This window comes from Eucyclogobius newberryi, unplaced genomic scaffold (assembly GCF_026437365.1).
Source record: "Eucyclogobius newberryi isolate DKJ021-1_F unplaced genomic scaffold, fEucNew1.0.hap1 SCAF_14, whole genome shotgun sequence".
NCBI lineage: Eukaryota > Metazoa > Chordata > Actinopteri > Gobiiformes > Gobiidae > Eucyclogobius > Eucyclogobius newberryi.
The window spans coordinates 17,413,515-17,432,105 of record NW_027315768.1 but is presented as its reverse complement, the minus strand read 5'-3'; the positions used below and the strand labels follow the sequence as shown (position 1 = coordinate 17,432,105).

Genomic DNA, 18,591 nt, shown 5'->3' with positions numbered 1-18,591 from the left:
ACTTCAATCAAATTGTGCTTGATATACTTTTTCTTTTGTTCATTTTTTTCTGAACGATAAACTGTTACTTTTCTGCCTCTGCATGAAGCGTGCATGTTTATATGTTGGGTTTGGGTCTCCAGGGCATTAAGTCAGCAGTCACATGCCGGACTCCAGGAATGTGAGGTCAAACCCACAGATCCACTGGTCCTGTCGTTTGGACGTCATGAGGTGTAAAACAAAGCTTTCTTCTTAAAGTAACAGAAGAGTTTGTTTCTAAAGGGCTTAAACAAACCGAACACACCAAAGGCTCACACAAGCTTCACAAGACGAGATACATGAGGTACACAACATATCATTTATTATAACTTAACAAAAAGATTTACAATTAGGATCTCCTGTAAAAAGACCAATATTTCTAAATATTTGAATCAACCTACATACACTATATACACAAAAAATTGTCCCAGAAATGAAAGGTATATTTTTTTCCTTAAACCTTCCTCAGCTTCGATTACAGAACTATTCCACTGAACTTATTTATTTAGATTTTCTTTCTATAGTAATTTTTTTCTTTCTTTCTGTAATGCACGCCCTATTTGATATATCTTGCTTTTATTATAGTTCATCGTTATATGTTGCACTGAATCACCAAAGCAAGTTCCTATTTCAGTGTCTGCGTGAGGTCACACAGGCACTATATGTTTTTGTATTTCACACATTTTTTATTATTATATTTTCCATGATTTTCCATTTAGCCAGTTTCAACTCCTAAACGCTTCAACCGATTTCAACATGTTAGACCTCATTATGATCACTTTCACAGTAGTACTTGTGCTATTACTTTTGACGTTTGAAAAACTTGTACTTTTTACAGAATTTTCAAAAGTATTAGTACTTTTTCCCCATTTAAATGAATTCGGGCATTGTGAGTGTCTGCGGAATTCTTTAGACTCTATTCTTTATTGTGACGGAGCCAGTCGAGCGAGAGAGAGAGAGGGGGAGAGAGAGGGGGAGAGGGAGAGAGGGAGAGAGAGAGAGGGGGGGAGAGAGAGAGAGAGAGAGAGGTGGGAGAGGGAGAGAGAGAGAGAGAGGGGGGGAGAGAGAGAGAGGGAGAGAGGGGGGGAGGAGAGGGGGAGAGGGAGGGAGAGAGAGAGAGAGGGAGGGAGAGACGCAGACACTCCAGCAATGGCTTCAGCCATTGCAGATTTTCTAGTTTGAATTTTGTTCTTTTTTGTTTGTTTGTTTGTTTGTTTGCATTATCTTCATTGGCAATGGCAATAAACCTTTTCTGATTCTGATGATTGGAGAGAGTGATCACTGCACAAAGCCGATGTTTCAAAGAACATAAAAGTTGCTTTATTTTCCTTCAAAGCTTTGTGTCTGATGTGGGTGGGACAGGCCTGGACCTCCCCGGGGAAGGGTCCAGGTGGCATGTAGAACAGACGTTAGAAACAGTACATTTCACATCACCTGAGGAGCCTCTCCTTATGGAACTCTGAGGTCATTAAAGATGTAAAGTCCATGTGATGTCCATAAAGTCCCCTCGCAAACACTGCTACAGTGACATAGTAATGTAGAAAGGATACAGCAATTAAAGTGATAAAGACCCCATTGTGCTGATCATTGACAGACAGGAAGACTTTGGCTTTGGGCCTTTCATTAGATCTGATGAAAATTACTGATTGTTCCATTCTTTCTTGCTTTGCTTCTTTTAAGATTTTGAGAGCACAACATGTTTCATGAGTTGGCCACTGTCCAGGGTGTGCCTCGCCTAAGGCCCAAAGTCACTGGGATAGGCTCCAGTCACCCGTGACCCCGAAAGGGAACAAGCGTTAGATAATGAATGAATGAATCATGTTTCCTTCAATTCAATTCAATTTCATTTCATTTTTGTAACGCCCAAAATCACAACAGGACCTACTCAGGAGAAGAACCAGTTCTTCGAACTGAAGAACCGTCCATGTGGAGTTGAGACTGTTTTCTCCAGACAGGATCCATCTGCATCTGGATCCACACGACGTCGATGTTCCTGTTCCACTCCCTGTGGGGAAGTGCGAGAAGAAGAAAGAAACAATGAACAGATTGCAAGTGAAATGAAATATTGAATATTGTTTGATAGAATAAGTATTCAGAGGGATAGTGCTCAAGCTGCCATACTTTCCCCAGCATAGTTGCTGCTAGGGCAGCGTAGCTGGGAAACTGTAGGGTTTTATTTCTGTTCTTAACTGGCCTGACCATAAGCGATTTTAAGCTAAAGCTAAGTTAAGGTTAATGACGAGACTGTGTCGGTCTCTTTAACACGGACAGGAGCTGATTCCTGGTAAATAAACGCGCTACATCCTACTGTGCTTTTAAAGACTCTTGGGACCACCAGAAGGCCAGTATTTTGAGAGTGAAGAGCTCTGTTTGGATAATATAGTACTATAGCATCTCTGAGGTAGGATGGGGCCATGTCATTTATGGCTTTGTAGGTCAAGAGTAGAATTTTGAATTTGATTCTAAACTCGACAGGAGCCAGTGAAGAGACTCCAGCACTGGCGTAATGTGCTCTCTTCTTTTAGTTCCAGTTCGTAATCTTTCTGCTGCATTTTGAACCAGTTGAAAGCTTTTTATGCAGCTTTATGCGAGCAGGGAGTTATAGTAGTCTAACCTAGATGTTACAAATGCACGGATACGTTTTTCAGCATCGCTTTTCGGGCAAGATTTTTCAGATTTTAGCTTTATTGCACTGATGGGAAATTATTCGCTGAATTGGTTTCTTTCAGGTTCTACAATGTGACGATGTCATACTCCCAGATTGGGGCTTGTGACATCTGTATTCATAACATTGTACTTTTCCATGAAATATCTAAAAGGTAAAATCACAAATCTTTAATCTGATTATTATTAAGAGTGACTGGACGCATTCCCTTCTTGTATTATTACAAAACGCTGCATATTAACCTTCCCCCGTATGAAATATTATTGTCTGTAGAATATTGTGATGACCATGTGGTCATCTGAAACCCAACAATAGTCTGTGTAGACACTGTGTGCTGGAAGCATATGATCTTGTGCTTTTCAATGTATTGAAACGCATGATCATTTAGAGCCAGAGGAGAGACAGGCAATGTTCTAAAGCCAAGATTATGATCAAGTGAATAAAGTTATCAATTATATCTGAAAGTTCACACTTAACGATGATTGTTTAAATCCACCTGTCACTCAATCAGAGCTTAAACAAGCTTGACCAAAAGTAGGAGTGGGGGGAAAGTGTCTGTCTTTGAGAATAGAGCTGCATTAGACGTAAAGAAACAAAATCACAGTTTGACAATTTCACCAAATTAGAAGAACGTCTCAAGGATCCGATCACCCAGGCTTACACCACAGTACAAGCAGTTCTTTCGTGACAATAACAGGCTTGTTATCCTGACATATTTTCTAAGAACATACTGCTATTAAAAAAAGAGAAAACCATAGTTTACTAGGACATAATGACTTTGGCACTTTCTTAGTAGTAGCAATATCTATTACTTGTATTTTTCAACAATATCACCTATAGGCCAACGTTTTTGTTTTAATTTTGCGTTGTTACCAAGATCAACAGCTTTTGTGGGATAGAATTTGGTCAGGTTCACTTTGTTTAATTGCCTGAATTAACCACACTCAAACTACCGTAAGCTTTGCAATCTCACAAGTGGTTCAATTATCCTTCTTCTGATTATGCTGTTTTCACAGAATCAGCGACCATATAAACACAATTTCCATTCATCACAATTACACATATCAGTCTTATCGCCACATAAATCTAATACATTTCCTCGAAGTCTGATATCAGTATTGCTATCATCACTTTTGCACGTCTAAATGAAGTAGTGTTTTAGTAGAGTGTGGGTCCCTTTGGCTATTTCTTCTTTCAGATTTTAGTGCAGCTCACAGTCTCGCAGTCAGGCGGTGATCACAAGACGACTGGCCTAATCCCCAACACTACAAAAACATGTGCCAAATCACTTTCCGTCTTAATGTGCGTAAAGCCCACTGGAAAACTACATGATCCGCCTCTAATTTTCTGATTTCCAACTATTGCTGTAACTAATTCGGAAGATACACAAGAGAGAACGCGTGGCAAATTGGTTTCTACACCTCTCTCTGGGGAACTAATTTAGCAAAAACAAGAACATGATTAAGTTTGTGTTCGCTGGATTCCTGTGTTTGCTGGTGGGGACAAACCTTGCAGGTGCTCAGTTCCCCCGCGCGTGCTGCACAGTGGAGGGCATACAGACCAAGCGGTGCTGTCCGGCCGTGGGGTCCGATCCGGGGAACATCTGCGGGGCTCTGGCGGGGCGAGGGAGCTGCGTGGCCGTGCGGGTGGACACCAAACCCTGGGGAGGACCCTACAGTCTGAGGAACGTGGACGACCGAGAGAGATGGCCCACCAAGTTCTTCAACCAGACCTGCAGATGTAACGGTAAGAAGAGGTCAGATTCAGGGCGCATTCACACACGTTCAAATTAGGACTAAACTGAACCTTAAAACAGGACTAAAAAGCACCAAATTAAATCTACATCAGTGTTAAACTGGGCACAAGCCAGGACCAAACAAGTACAAATGTGATTTTAGAGAATAACTGTCAAGGAATAACTACAAAATGTATTTTTGCAGCTCACTGATACGCTGATTAACTTGTATGAAATATATTAGGTATATTTAATTTAACCTATTTGAGAACTGTAATTAATTGTAAAAAAAGAAAAACCTATTAGAGAAATCAGTAAAAAACACAAGTACCTATAGTAGCTGTTTGTACATAAGATTTTATTTAGTTTTTAATGTGTAATCAAAGTAGATGCTAAATGTTATTCCAAATTACTATTGAGGCTAAACTGTAGTAACTTAATGAAATAGTTGTGGAGTGACATGGGAAATGCAATATATGAACTGTTGAACTGGCAATTGCACAATCTTAAAAAAGTTTAAACGCTTTTGTCAATGACTTTGTAGGTCACGACATTAAATTAAAAAAAAAAAAAAATGTACTTAGTAAGAGTTTTGATTAAATAATAAATACATAAAAATAAATACATTCATTTCTAATTTCAATACAGTATATAATTTAATATTTCCAACTATTAAGTACATTTCTGTAATTGCTTTGTTCGAGTAAATCATTGAATCCATCCCAAATAGATTGGTTTGAGTTGATAAGTTGATAAGGATCATGCTTATTTTCTTACTAATTTGAAATGATTTATACTTGAAATGTAGAGTATCATATGTGAGGATGGTCTGATGTCAGCAAACGATCGCACACCAAATGCATTTAGTCGTTACGTTCCTTTTGTTTTGTAGGTAACTTTTCTGGTTTCGACTGTGGCCAGTGTAAGTTTGGCTGGACGGGGCCAAACTGTGACCAGAGGAAGGCTCCTGTGATGAGGAGAGACATCCACACCCTGAGCCCCGCTGAGCTGCTGGACTTCTTAGACGTCCTGGAGCTGGCTAAGACCACGGTGCACCCGGACTACATGATCGCCACGCAGCACTGGTTAGGCCTGCTGGGACCCAACGGCACCGAGCCACAGTTCAGCGACATCTCCATCTACGACTTCTTTGTGTGGCAGCATTACTACTCTGTGCGCGACACGCTGCTGGGTAACGAGTGGACCTTCTTTTCTTTTTTTATATATATGAGTTACGGACGTCCCTATTATGTTATCATTTTTGGTTAATCGATAATTGGGTCAAGTCACAATATAATCATAAGAACTAAAAGATCATATTTGTGACAAAATTACGTATTTTTCAATCAATCTAGAGTCCAAAATTAGGGCTAAATGTAAAGTACTTTTTTTCATCTGGTCACAGAATTGAGGAATAGTAAAGTATTAGACAATTATAATGAAAGAACATTTAAGATCTCACTGCCGTTTCATGAATAAAAGTTTTTTTCCTCACAATAATCGTAACACTAAAATGATTTGAAAACTTTGAAATAAAACTACATTGATTTCAATCATTTTACATCCATAAATCTATAGTGTTTTTGTGTGTAAAAATAAAAGAGCTTTCTTCTCTGTAGGCCCCGGTCGACCATTTAGAGCCATCGACTTCTCCCACAAAGGGCCAGCCTTCATCACATGGCACAGATACCACCTGCTCAGTCTGGAGAGAGATCTGCAGGTACAATCCAGAAAATACTCTTTACAAGTCATTTTCACACCTTTGTATATTGAAATATTCATGCGTTTGTACAGAGGCTGAGTGGAAATGAGAAATTTGCCATCCCGTACTGGAACTTTGCCACAGGCCAGAACGAGTGTGACGTGTGCAGAGATGACATGCTGGGGGCCCGGGACCCCGCCAACCCCTCCCTCATCAGCAGGCAGTCTCGCTTCTCCAGATGGGGCGTGGTCTGTAACAGGTAGCGCACAAATATAACAATAGTCGGTGGTGATAAGTAACGCTATACTGTCATTGTTAGATATTGTAGTACCGATATGTATATTTATATGTGCACTTACGGTAACAAAAATACTTTTTCAGTTTTTCAGTCAGTTTTATCGTTTAACTAAAGCTCTGGTTAAATATGACTAAATGTAATGGACAGAAGAGGATCTTTTTTTGTCGTAAGAGCACTACAAATCTAATTGAAAAATACAAAATTAGTAATTTAGCCATTTTCCAGTGCAAAAAATGTTTCTGTTTTCAGGTGCGCTATAGTGTTTACACATAACAAGAACTAAGTTCCTATTATCCACAGTCCGTATTTAGTCAGAGGAACCACCCAGTCCCCCATGTGCGTGTTCACACAGTAACAGTGACAGAAAGTGGGTCAACTGACTGTAATATTAGAACATTAGAACATGAAATACTTACAACGAAACAAACAAACAAGGGAATGAACAAAAGAGGAAATTAACAATAAAACATAATTATTCAATTATTCAGAATTCCAGTTTCTACGTACTAATAAATAATTTTTTTTTTTAGTTCAATTTATTTCTCTTTTGCATCAGTCCCTAGGTCCTACTCTGTGCAAACGCGTAACAAACGGAACAAAAATAAGTACCAGGAACTGAAAAACGTTCCTAAAAAAAAGCATTGTGTAACTTTTCTCGTGTGGGGCATGCCGGCTGCTTGTCACCATGGAGATCAGATTGCTTTACCTGGAATTTTCCACAGTATGGAATTAAACCTATCCATCTTGCAATGATTCAATTACAGGTGTTTTTATTGTTTGTCTACATGGATATAAGTTTAATGCCCTTCTGTGGAACATTCTCTATAGCACATGTGTGAAATACAAGGCCTAATCTGGCCCACCAGACGTTTTAATCCGGCCCGCCGAACATTTCAAGTTTATTTAAAAAAATATATATATATTTTTATAATTTTTTTTAATCGATTCATTGAACCGTAGTTACATCCGTAAACGTTTTTTTTTGCTAAAACTACGCGTCCCACAATGCCGCCGGTGGCCGCCCCTCCCCCACGGGGCTCTGCTGCACTGCTGTGTGAGCTGCCGAGGGAGAAGTACACTAAGCAATTTTGAGCAGAAGTTTAGTGGTGAGTCAGTTCAGGTGAACAGATAACACAGACGTGGACATGTTAGTTAGTACATTTAAAAGTTTTTTTAGATCTTGAGAAGTTTATTTTGTTATAAAGTCAAATGTTTATCTCTGTGTAGATCAACTCTGAAGTTGTTATGCACATAAACTGAAGGACAGTATTGGTGAAATTACACTTGTTTTTCTAAATACGTTTCAGTTTATGAGAACAAACGTTTTTTTTTTTTTTTTCTTTAATCGATCCAGTAATTGCTTCAAAACAGCGTAGGCTATATAAAGCTATTTATTTCTTATATTTTTAATAGTTTTATGTTTTACGTTATGTTCGGCCCACGAGTGTCGAAATTCGGCCCACGGCCCAAATTAATTTGACACCCCTGCTGTATAGCAATTTAAGGTTTTTCCTCCAGTTTGGACGACTACAACCGCTTGGTGACTCTGTGTAACGGCACAAACGAGGGCTTCATCCAGAGAGGAGCCATGGAGGCCAGCAACACGTCGCTGCCCACCATGAGCGACGTGCGCAGCTGCCTGGGCATCCGAGACTTCGACAGCCCGCCCTACTTCACCAACTCCTCCTCCAGTTTCAGGTACCATCACCACAACACTTAACTATGCTTTAAGTCACTATTCTCGCTCAGTATTTCCCTTTGTACGTGGCAGAAATGCGCTTGAAGGCTACGAAAAGCCCGATGGTGAACTGGATGAAACGGTCAACAACCTTCACAACCTTGTCCACTCCATGCTCAATGGCACGAGCGCTTTGTCCCACTCTGCTGCCAACGATCCCATTTTTTTGGTAAGATTTACACTTCACGGGTCATTTGAAAGTACTTTGAATATATTTATTGCAATCATTTTTATCTCCAGGTGCTTCACGCTTTCACCGATGCTATTTTTGACGAGTGGATGAGAAGGTTTGTCCCGTCCAACGCCACGTTCCCAGATGAGATGGCGCCCATTGGACACAACAGGGATTACAACATGGTGCCCTTCTTCCCTCCCATCACTAATGAGGAGATCTACGTGACATCTGAACAGCTCGGGTACTCCTACGCCATTGCCCTGGGTAGGTCGAGTTACATATGTGACCACCTAATCGCACTCTTAACCAAACTTGATCACTATATAGTTTGTTTTACTTTTAATTATGTTTTGAATAATATTAAATGGATTTTATATAGCGCTTTTCAACAAACTCAAAGACGCTTTACATAGTGCAACTGAAAAACATAGAGCAAATATCAATGTTTGGAACCTTTATTGCTATTTTAGGTTATTTTAATGGCTGTTTGTAAAATTACTTGTAGAATCTAAAGGCGACCAATTTTTTTTTAACGTTTCCTACATTTCAAGAAAACTTCAGAACCAAAGGGAATTTATTAGGCCCGAGCGCCACAAGCTGGTGAGAGGCCTATTAATCTCGTAAGGCCGTGCGAAAGTCGAAAAGCACGAAATCGAGCGCGAAGCGCTCGCCCACTTCCAAACACTCACTAACGCACTCCTTCACTCACGCACGCCCCGTGCATACTAATTAGTAGTAGGAAAATGGAACATTACCGTTGTAAACGGGCGAAGCCCGTGCAAAAGTGCGCACTAAACGAGCACTTACATATAAAGCACTCATTTGCCCTAAGTAGCTCACGAATACGTTCCCCATCTCTTGCATGTTCCATGCATATAAGCATGTAATGCAAAAATTTAACATTATTACTGTATAGAGGGCCAAAAACACAAAGTGGGCGGAGCCCACTCAAAATTAATGAAAGTACCCGTCAGTGACCAGGGACCCACACAATGAGGTAGGAAAGCGCGAGCGCTTTCCGAAAATGTATAGTTTATGATATTTGAAAAATGGGAAACATTGTTTTCGCATCGGAATATTATTCTTTCTTTCTTTCTTCTCGGGACCAACCCCCCTATTTTTCACCCAGTGAACATTGACGAAAAGTCACAAAAATTTGCACACCTCTAAAAATCGTGCCTCTCTACATTCTGGCTATTTCCCTTTTCTAAAATAAAAAAAAAATTGGCGCGTCAGCGCCCCCAAATGTACCAAAAATGCATTGAGAGATAGGAAATGACCCAAAAAAAATCTGATCGTAGAATCATGAAATTTGGCGCAGAGGTAGATGGTGACAAGAGAAGTAAAAAATATTATTACGGCAACGCCGTCCACCCAACCAAATGTCGGCCATATTGGTTCAAAAATGGCTAAGCAGGACTCGGGAGTTTTTCCAAACGTCGTACTTTTACGAACTCCTCCCAGGGCGTTGGCTCTAAAAAGCTGAAATTCTGTGAAAATGCTACTGAGGAGTGGGACATCAAAAGTTATTGAAATTACATTGATACCTCTCACGGTCTCTGTGCGGCGAAGCTGCAAACTTTAGCTAGAATTTCAGAAATCTCCCAAATTTAACATTTCTGCCGTTTGCGCAGATAAAGTCCGAATTGCGTCAAATTAGAATCAGTTGTTAAACTCTTTGCGCTAAACGTACTTGAAGTGAAATAAATTTATTTGGCACCACAGCGCCCCCTACAGATTTTATATTGAGGTTAAATGTTTAGTTTTGCGAAATTTTATGAAATTTGACACACAACTCAATTTTAGCATCCCCATCCAAAAAGTCAATGAGACCCATGTCATAATTGTTATGGTTTTGCCGTAGCGATGACCAAAACCTCCCATGTTATTCCAATGGGGAAATCACCAGAACATGTTTACACTTTAGACTTTCACAAACTCCTCTTAGGGCGTCAGCCCTATCAACCTGAAATTTGGTGAGACTCATCTTCAGGGGTGGACCATCAAAAGATATCCACATTTTTATTCAAAGAGTCACGGTGTCTGTGCGGCAAAGCCGCACATTTTGCCAAGAATTCAAAATAAAATTGCTTTTTGATGGTAAAACAAAGGGGAGAAGATGTGACAGCGTCACAGATTCAGCAGTAGGCGTAATAAAAGGACATTTGGGGCGCGTTAGCGCCCCCTCTTCTTGCGGCGTGGCAGCGGTGTGGCGGCGGCGTGGCGAGGGCCGATCATTGCCGCTTGCGGCTATATTTTTTCATTATTTTCAGTTTATAAGAATCAACATTTATGAGCTTTAACCATCGTGCAACTATGTTCCCTCATCAATGGTGTTTTGATTGATTCATGCACGTGTGAGTGATCCTGTATTGTCCTATGCATGTACGTTTCAAGAATATCATAATATTTCAACAATGAAAACATGGTATTAAAAATCTGCTGGGGCCTATCAGCACCGCAGTTTTGAACAGGAATTTGATAAATCAATTACAAATAATAAAGTTGTTTTTGATCGGTCATACGGTTGAGCAAAATGTAAAATAATCTGTATGTTACTTTAATACCCTTAAAAATCATACAAGCCTATACCTTCTTTTATTTAAAAAATACTACTACTACTGTATAAGTCTATGAGTCGCACCGGGGTATAAGTCGCCCAAAAATGCATAATAGAGAAGAAAAAAGCATATATCGTACTGGAGTATAAATTAAGGTTTGAAGTGTGAAAGTAACAAATAATATCTTTCACTTTTTCTTCCTACACTGTGTAAAAGTGCTTTGTGTCTGTTGTTGCAGAGGCGGACAGCGGGGCCCCGGTGGTCGTGCTGGGCTCCACTCTGGGGGGAGTGTTCATCGGGCTCCTGGTGCTGATGCTTATCTTGGGGCTCTACATGCGTCAGCGCAGAAACACTGGCTTTGAACCTCTGATAAAGGCCGACTTCACCAACAGGAAGTACACCGAGGAGGCTTAGAGTCACACCCCCAACAACAGGGCAGCTTGAGTCACATGACCCCACTGTAAAACAATTCATGTGTTAATTCTGTAAATGAATGAAAGTCTAAAATGCACATAAAAAAGAACGTGTTATCTACTTGAAATGTCAAGGAAAAGTTGTTCATATTTGTCGGACTTTAGCTTTCTGCGTTACATACAGAATCAAATTAAAAACAATGTCCTCCCCGTGTTACTGCGGGTTCTCTCTGGGTTCTCTCTAGGTTCTCTCTGGGTTCTCCGGGTTCCTCCCACCAGCCAAACACATCCATGTGTGAGGCTAAATTGGCCCTAGTGAATGAAAGTCTATGTCTCTGTGTTAACCCTGCGACGAGTTGGCCACTGTCCATGGTGTACCCCGCCTAAGGCCCAAAGTCACTGGGATAGGCTCCAGTCACCTGAGACCTCGAACGGGAACAAGCGGTAGAAAATGAATGAATTAATTTCCCAATCATGTTTTGCAGTGATTCATTGTGAATGATACGACACAATTCCTCAGCAGTATTTTCCTAATTTTATTGCAAAAATATTAGCATTAAAAGTTCAATGATACAAAACATAAAAAGGGCATCTTTTCAGTTTACTTTTCATAATAAAGGATCTTTTCAGTGACACTTGTGACATAAGATTTGTTCTGTAAATGGAAACATAAAACGCTGTAGTTGAGCTGTGGATGATACATTAGAATAGAGTCAATTCAGTCAATTCTAATACAAAAGTGAAATATAACTTTGTATAGACAATGTTGTCGTTGTTGTTGACAACCTATAGTATTCTTCCAGCATTCTTTTATTGTAATGATTGTGTATTATGTTCAAGTTCAGCAACCGTGCCATCTGTTCTGCTTTGTGCCACTGCTGAACCTGGAAAGAGGCAATGTTAAAACGATATGCAAACGACTGCAAAATAAACTGAAGATTTGCTGTGATATTTTGAAGATATTCTCAAACTGTCTTAAAGTGCGTATGACAGGTTCGACTACTCATCTCACTAAAACATAATAAATATGTTTAAGATTTGACTTCAACTCTTCCCAATAGTTTTCCCTCATTTGACAATTTTGGTGAAGTTTATAGTGTTACTTCCTGGTTGGACCTGGGCCGCAGATGAGAACTAGGTAATTCTATAGTTTTTACCTAGCAACCATGATGTACATTTGATTTTGTTTATTTTTATACTAGAAAAGATTCATAAAACCGTTAATCAGGCCTCAGACTTTGTTGAACACTGTTTTCCAGCAGGTAATTCACAAAAATTCACATGAAGCGCAGACAAACCACAAAACCCACATCCACAGATTCCAAATGTCCTCTGTCCAAAGATGTTCCTAAAGGGTCAGTTTTCAAAATGTCAGTGCGTTTCACCTGAACACCATGTAAACTCGACATACGCACTTTAAATCAACAAAGATCGAACCATAATTTAAATGTTTCTTTCTAATTATAACTGGGAGCACTAATTCATATATCACTATGAGCAGAAGCACTGTTGTGATTGGTTGATAGGTGTGATAGATGGACAGTGGTGAGATGCCCCGCCTCCCCTCTCTCTCTCTCCCCCTCCCTCTCTCTCGCTCGCCCGCTGCAGTGGGAGCTTCATCCGAGCGTTCAGCCCTGACCACCGCGCACACATTCTCATTTCACAGGTGACTGTAGTCCGCTCCGAGGCTGTCCGTGCCGCCGACAGAACCATTCAGCCTTCACAGATAAATTTAGGGACCTTTTCTTTGCATTTTTCCAGAAAGCGCTGCATAATTTTCTTTTCCATACGCTCCGTTTTCATACCTGTTGTATGTTGAGCAAAAATGTTGTTCTATGATTTGGAAAACAGCAGTGCAGGACATCTTTTAGTGATAGTGATTCTGTCTGGAATAAATAGGCTTTTTCTAGTGTTTTATCGTGTTCTGTTACTGATTGTACATGGTTTTAGAATAATGATATCCAGTTTGATTCATACTGAAGAGTTAAATATATTATTAAGTTTGTATTTCAACATGACTTGCACTATGTTTGAATTTTTGAACCATTGTCATGAAATGTTAAATATGTAGGTCATCTCACCTTTTTATAGTAAAAGAGGTAACAGCATTGGAGGATAATACATATTTGTAAGTAATGAACAAGTACCAAGGCAAGAGAAAAGTGTAAGTGCATGTGACAGCTTAGACTACACATTTCACAATACAAATTTAGAGAAATATATTTAAGATTTGCTTTAAATCTTGCCTAGTTTAACAGAAATTCCTGGTTGGACATTAGAGGTAATGCCATGACTGTTATCTAGCAACCACACTGTAAACGTCTGCCAAAGCCTGTCTAATTAAAACTATATACAATATACAGCATATTTATTTTCTTAAATGAATGTTTTAAACTCTCAGAAAATCTGTAAACTGTCCCTGCATTTTGAACATCATTTTATGTTTTGATAAACTCTTATTTCTGCAATTTCTTACTTTTTTTTCTTCCCAAACCACCAAACAAAGAAATGTAAGGCCTGTCATATGCACTTTAAGTATTCATTCAGTAAGTGAAAGCATTTCTAAACGGTTTGAGACAAGGAGCAAGGCAGATCCAGTAAGATTATATACGATGACTTTTGGCGTGAATATGGAGTAACATTTCAGCGTAAATGAAAAATTGGCACATGGTATAATATAATCTTATAAAACACAGAAATAAAAAAATCCTGTATTTGTTATATAATTTCCCTATGATCTTTTAAAATATATTAGAACATATTGTAAACTTTTTGTGCCTTCATCGGGCGCATCAAAACAAAACTCCATTCTCAACAAAACACCACTTTTGCATTGAAAGAAATCAAAGTGCGTAACATTTTCCACATGGACACCTACACTATGACCAGCCCTAAGTGCAAGACTTTCTCTTTAGTCTCCGAAGCAGTTCACATGATGAAGTAATGCCATAAAGTCCAAATTATGGCACAACTCAATCTTTGGGAAAGTGGGAACTCATCGCTGCTCCTTTTCCGAGCAGACTCGAGCCTTAAGGCTCCAAAACGCCTCCAAACGAGACTGCAAAAAGAAGAAAGCTGTCCACGTGAGGCCGTTTACTCCAGCATTATCTCCATTGTTGTTGAAGTGTCAGAGCTGAGAGCACCAGGGAGATTGGCACGGCGGCAGGATGTGTGTGGAGCGGGGCGGAGGCACCCACGGGCCCGCTGCGGTCCGCCTCCACCATGGGCGCTTCAGACGCAGGGCTCTCAGACTCTGTGGGACAGTCCTCTGTGCAGCCACTGCCCGAGCCCGAGCCACTGCCCTCATCACCTGCACCACAGACAGAGAAGGCCCACATATTCATGTACATGCATCATACTACGGTATTATCACAGCCTCAACCTCACATTTTACCTCTAAAATATGAGTTTAATGGAACATATTTGTATTATTCTTTATTAATCCCTTGTGGGGTGAAATTCCTTCTCTGCTTTTGACCGCTGGGGCCTCTTGTCAGGGAAGGTGAGCCCCCGGGGCACATGGATCTTAGCTGGAGGACTTTACCTACGCTGCATGTTTTGCGTTGCTGAGGTAAACCTGAGAGCACACTCCATCAACCACCGCGCTGCCCGTCCTGTGGCAGGAAATACATATGGTTTGGAGTAGAGTTCAGGCTTCGGAAGAATTTGAATATGTTGTGTTATATGTTGACTGACTAAACTAAGATAAGAAAGCCTTTATTTGTCCACAGAATGAGGACATTTCGGTAAACTAGACTAAAACAGCTGAAAATAATAATAATAAAACTGGATTTATTTTCATTGGCCTTTTGCCCAGCTCTTCTTTGAATAACACCGGGCTGATAATACTACAGTATCTCATGTCCTCCATCAGCGCGTACACTTGACTGCTCTTGACCGTTTCATCTAAATATAAAGGTTACTCGCTGTTCAACCTGATGAGGTGAGCTGTAAAACCCTCTCGGTGCTCGTCTCCTCATTACCGCTCCTGTCTGCTCCTCGGCTCTAAATGAGCACCTGACGACGTGATTATCTGTGGCACTGCTCCTGCTCCCTCAGTGCCTCCCGTGGGCCGCTGCCGCTCATCACTTTAGCCTCAAGGTTAGACACCATTTCAAAAGCAGACAGCTTATCAAGATGAGTGACAAATTGGCGCGCACCTCCGCTGGAAGGAGGACTAAAAATAGGTTGGTCTTAATAAAACGCCCACATACATATATCACTTACCCGAGTCTTGGAAGTAGATGTCGTTCCCGTTGTAGGCGTTCTTCAGTTTGTTGGTCATCACTCTCAAAGCCATGATCTGCTGTCGGATGTTGGTGTCGGGCCGCGTGATGTCCACCTCCACCTCTGGGTTGCTGGCCTGGTTGGTCAGTCCGTCCTTCTGCACCTCAGGGAAATACCTTTCGAAGACAATATAAATGAAATGTTAGTTTGTCATGTTTTGCTGTTTGTATTGTTTTGCTGTGAGCTTGAGGTAGTGATAGTGAGCGGCCCCGGCTTTGACCTTATCACATCCGCAAAATGTTTCAGACGCACGTGAGGCATTTCTCTGGGGAAAGATGTCAGCTGAACGCGTTCCTGTTCGACAAAGAAGACCTTCAACACGTGTAGGGTGCTAGGGTCACTCAAGCTTTAATAAGATCAACACGCTTCTTTATACACTCAGGCATTCACTAGTATTTCCTATCATTTTTACCCTTTAAAAGCGGCCACTAAGATTCTTGAAGTAGTGTTGTCAGGAAATATAATACAGATACAAATGGATACAAAAGCTAGAATCAAAACTACCATCAGTACTAACAAAAAAACATATATTAAGTCAGATATTTCATGAATAGTTGACTGGATCTATTACAACTTGTATACAACTACATGGTACTAGAAAAACCTCACTTTGCCAAATTGTATTGTGTTAAAAGAGCGTTTTGTTTGTGGTAACTACATTTACCTACATTCTGTCAGAAAAACTAACAGGAGTCAAACCACAGCTTTTAATGTGTAACAACAAATAACTTCTCTTACCTCAGATTTACAGAGTTTAGTGTTTGGATTCCTCAGAAATCCGCTCTGTTTCTCAATCGTCTGTGCAAATTCCCCCCTTCTTTTTTACTCATAAGCCGTCTAAGTAGCTGCAGTTCCAAGTGGTGCAGGGAGCTGGAATATCTCTATGTGACATTTGAATTATTCCTTCAGTCGGTCAATGAATTCACAATACTATTTTTTGTTAAACTAGCAAGGAAATGTCAAGACTCACAATTAAACCTGTTGTTTTCCTTTTCCTGGAGACACTGTGTTCTTTATTGGCAAAGGGTAGAACAAAATACTTCCAATTCCTCTCTGCAGCTCTTTGTGCTCGAGGATAACAAATAATTGGAGCTAAGGATCCTGGCTTTAGATATAATAAAAATAGCTCAGAAAGACATACAGCAAAAAATAGACAGCAATTTGAATAGATTCTAACATTTGCACCCTTCCGGAAACATTACGCCCAATACATGTTCAAATTAAAGCATTTCCTGCCCCTGACTGATGCCACCCACAATAAAACATTCTTTTGAGGCAGCAATTCTCCCCAGTAAATTGTGCCTTTTATGCTTTAAGAATAGCATTGAGTGTCTTCTTTTGATAGTATAGTAGAAATGAATAAAAATGGTGTAAACCTATTAAGTGTAACCCCCGTATTGGCTGTGGGCACGTAAGACACTTGTGCAAATATTTCTTTAAATAAGATCAGATTAGGCGTGTGAAACTGTACTGACTGCACATTTGAACATGAAAAAACACATAAAAACATGAGATTAATGGAGAGAGACGTGTTGTGGAGTGTAGGCTGTCTATGATGCAAAACTAACTGTCACAATAGTTTGTTGAACAGACTGGAAATTTAAATTGTGTGTCGCCTACGTGTGCCACAAAGTAATTAACGTCTTATCTGAAAAGCGCTTTTACTCAGTAGGGCTGCACCATTTAGGGATAAATGTCTATGTGCAATTTCTCCTGACAAGTCTTGCGATAAGATTTGGGATTTATGTTTTATTAAAATGATTCTGTTCAAAGTTCACATTTAAACATGACAACAAAGAGACTGAATGAGGCTTACAAACTGATAAACTAATAAAAATAATGTTTTACAGGATGTTTGTACGGAGCTAAACGGCTGGATTAACAGTTTTTATGCAGTTGCTGTTTGTGGAGGAAAAATGCTACTTCAAAAATTACAGTCTTAGCAATTTATTCATTTTGTCCATTCACATTGCAATTTTGAGTTGATTGTGATTAATTCCAGTCCTAATACTTTACCACAATTGTGTAGCCTTTTTATTTGTTGTAATTGTAATACCTGATTATTAAATGGGGCAGTTCCAACCTTTTCAGATGGTTGTGTTTTAGTTTTTAAAGGTGCATTATGCAACTTTTCTGGTGGAGGGTCCGGTTTCCAAAAAAGTTACATAATGCAGCTTTAAAGTGTCAGGTGAGCAGTTTTAGAATACTTTTAGTGCTTGAGAACATTTTGTTTTTGTAACGAGCTTATAAACCATTTTTGAAATCTGCTGGAAATGAAATATCACAATGAAAAGTTTCCTTTGCATTTCCTTCAGAACTGGAGCCAGAAAGTTAAATCCATAATTCTTGGATCAGACAGAGGGATTACCGGATTTTGGAGCAACGTTTTGTCCTGACCCGGTGGGCTAGCAGTTAACTGTTAGGTGTTAGCCGTTAGCTGTTAGCTGTTAGCCCTTAGCCGTTAGCCTTACCTGCCCTTGGAGTGTCCGTTCCAGCAGTCTTCATCAGACGAGTTCCCTGGCATCACTCTGTCTCCATCACAGATCGTGTCAGTCAGACCAGACCAGAACTTCTTCGAGGTCTTCAGCTTCTCTTTTATGTCAGCCACCTATGGAATTACAAAGTAATTGACAAAAGCAAAATAAAATTCAGACCCAGACAAAAAGAACGCGATCATAAATTATACTGATGTATTTGAGTTGAAATGTTACAACTAATGACACAGTTATACAACACATTCAACCTCCATTTCAAATAGAATATTTAATACATTATTTTGGGGAGACCTTGAACCAGTGTTCATTTTGACAAGGATTTTTGACAATTTCTTTTAGTCAATTAAGTTTATAATGTTCCTTGTCAACCAGAAAAAAAAATACATATGTATTTTAATTTTGACTGATCAATGGTATTGTATTGCTTCCTGTGTTAATTTTATGCTTAGGGTCTTGTTTTAGCTCTGGGATTGAAAAGTGGAACTTAGAAATAGCCTCCATTTA

The 18,591-nt window shown here is 39.8% G+C and overlaps 2 protein-coding genes across 3 annotated transcripts in view; one reads left to right on the top strand and one right to left on the bottom strand.

Moving 5' to 3' along the window:
- Positions 1-3,958: 3,958 nt before the first annotated feature.
- Positions 3,959-11,940, top strand: dct (dopachrome tautomerase). Its single transcript, XM_072444597.1, has 8 exons — positions 3,959-4,429; positions 5,311-5,610; positions 6,038-6,138; positions 6,213-6,379; positions 7,937-8,116; positions 8,190-8,325; positions 8,397-8,595; positions 11,131-11,940. The coding sequence occupies exons 1-8, from the start codon at positions 4,141-4,143 to the stop codon at positions 11,304-11,306; spliced, it is 1,548 nt and encodes a 515-aa protein (XP_072300698.1). The 5' UTR covers positions 3,959-4,140; the 3' UTR covers positions 11,307-11,940.
- Positions 11,822-18,591, bottom strand: part of LOC140359594 (glypican-6-like) — a 109,156-nt gene continuing 102,386 nt past the window's right edge. For both annotated transcript variants that reach the window (XM_072444594.1, XM_072444595.1), the window contains 3 exons: positions 18,064-18,200; positions 15,533-15,708; positions 11,822-14,615 (listed from right to left, as the gene is read on the bottom strand). In XM_072444594.1, coding sequence (XP_072300695.1) covers positions 14,410-14,615; positions 15,533-15,708; positions 18,064-18,200 — 519 coding nt within the window. In that variant the 3' untranslated portion in view covers positions 11,822-14,409. The remainder of the gene's footprint in view (positions 14,616-15,532; positions 15,709-18,063; positions 18,201-18,591) is intronic.

Bases quoted from the DNA above. Each gene is read 5' to 3' on its own strand.
- dct (XM_072444597.1), top strand. From the start codon at position 4,141: ATGATTAAGTTTGTGTTCGCTGGATTCCTGTGTTTGCTGGTGGGGACA. The intron at 5,611-6,037 runs GTAACGAGTGGA...TCTTCTCTGTAG, and splicing joins TGTGCGCGACACGCTGCTGG to GCCCCGGTCGACCATTTAGA. The intron at 6,139-6,212 runs GTACAATCCAGA...GCGTTTGTACAG, and splicing joins GTCTGGAGAGAGATCTGCAG to AGGCTGAGTGGAAATGAGAA.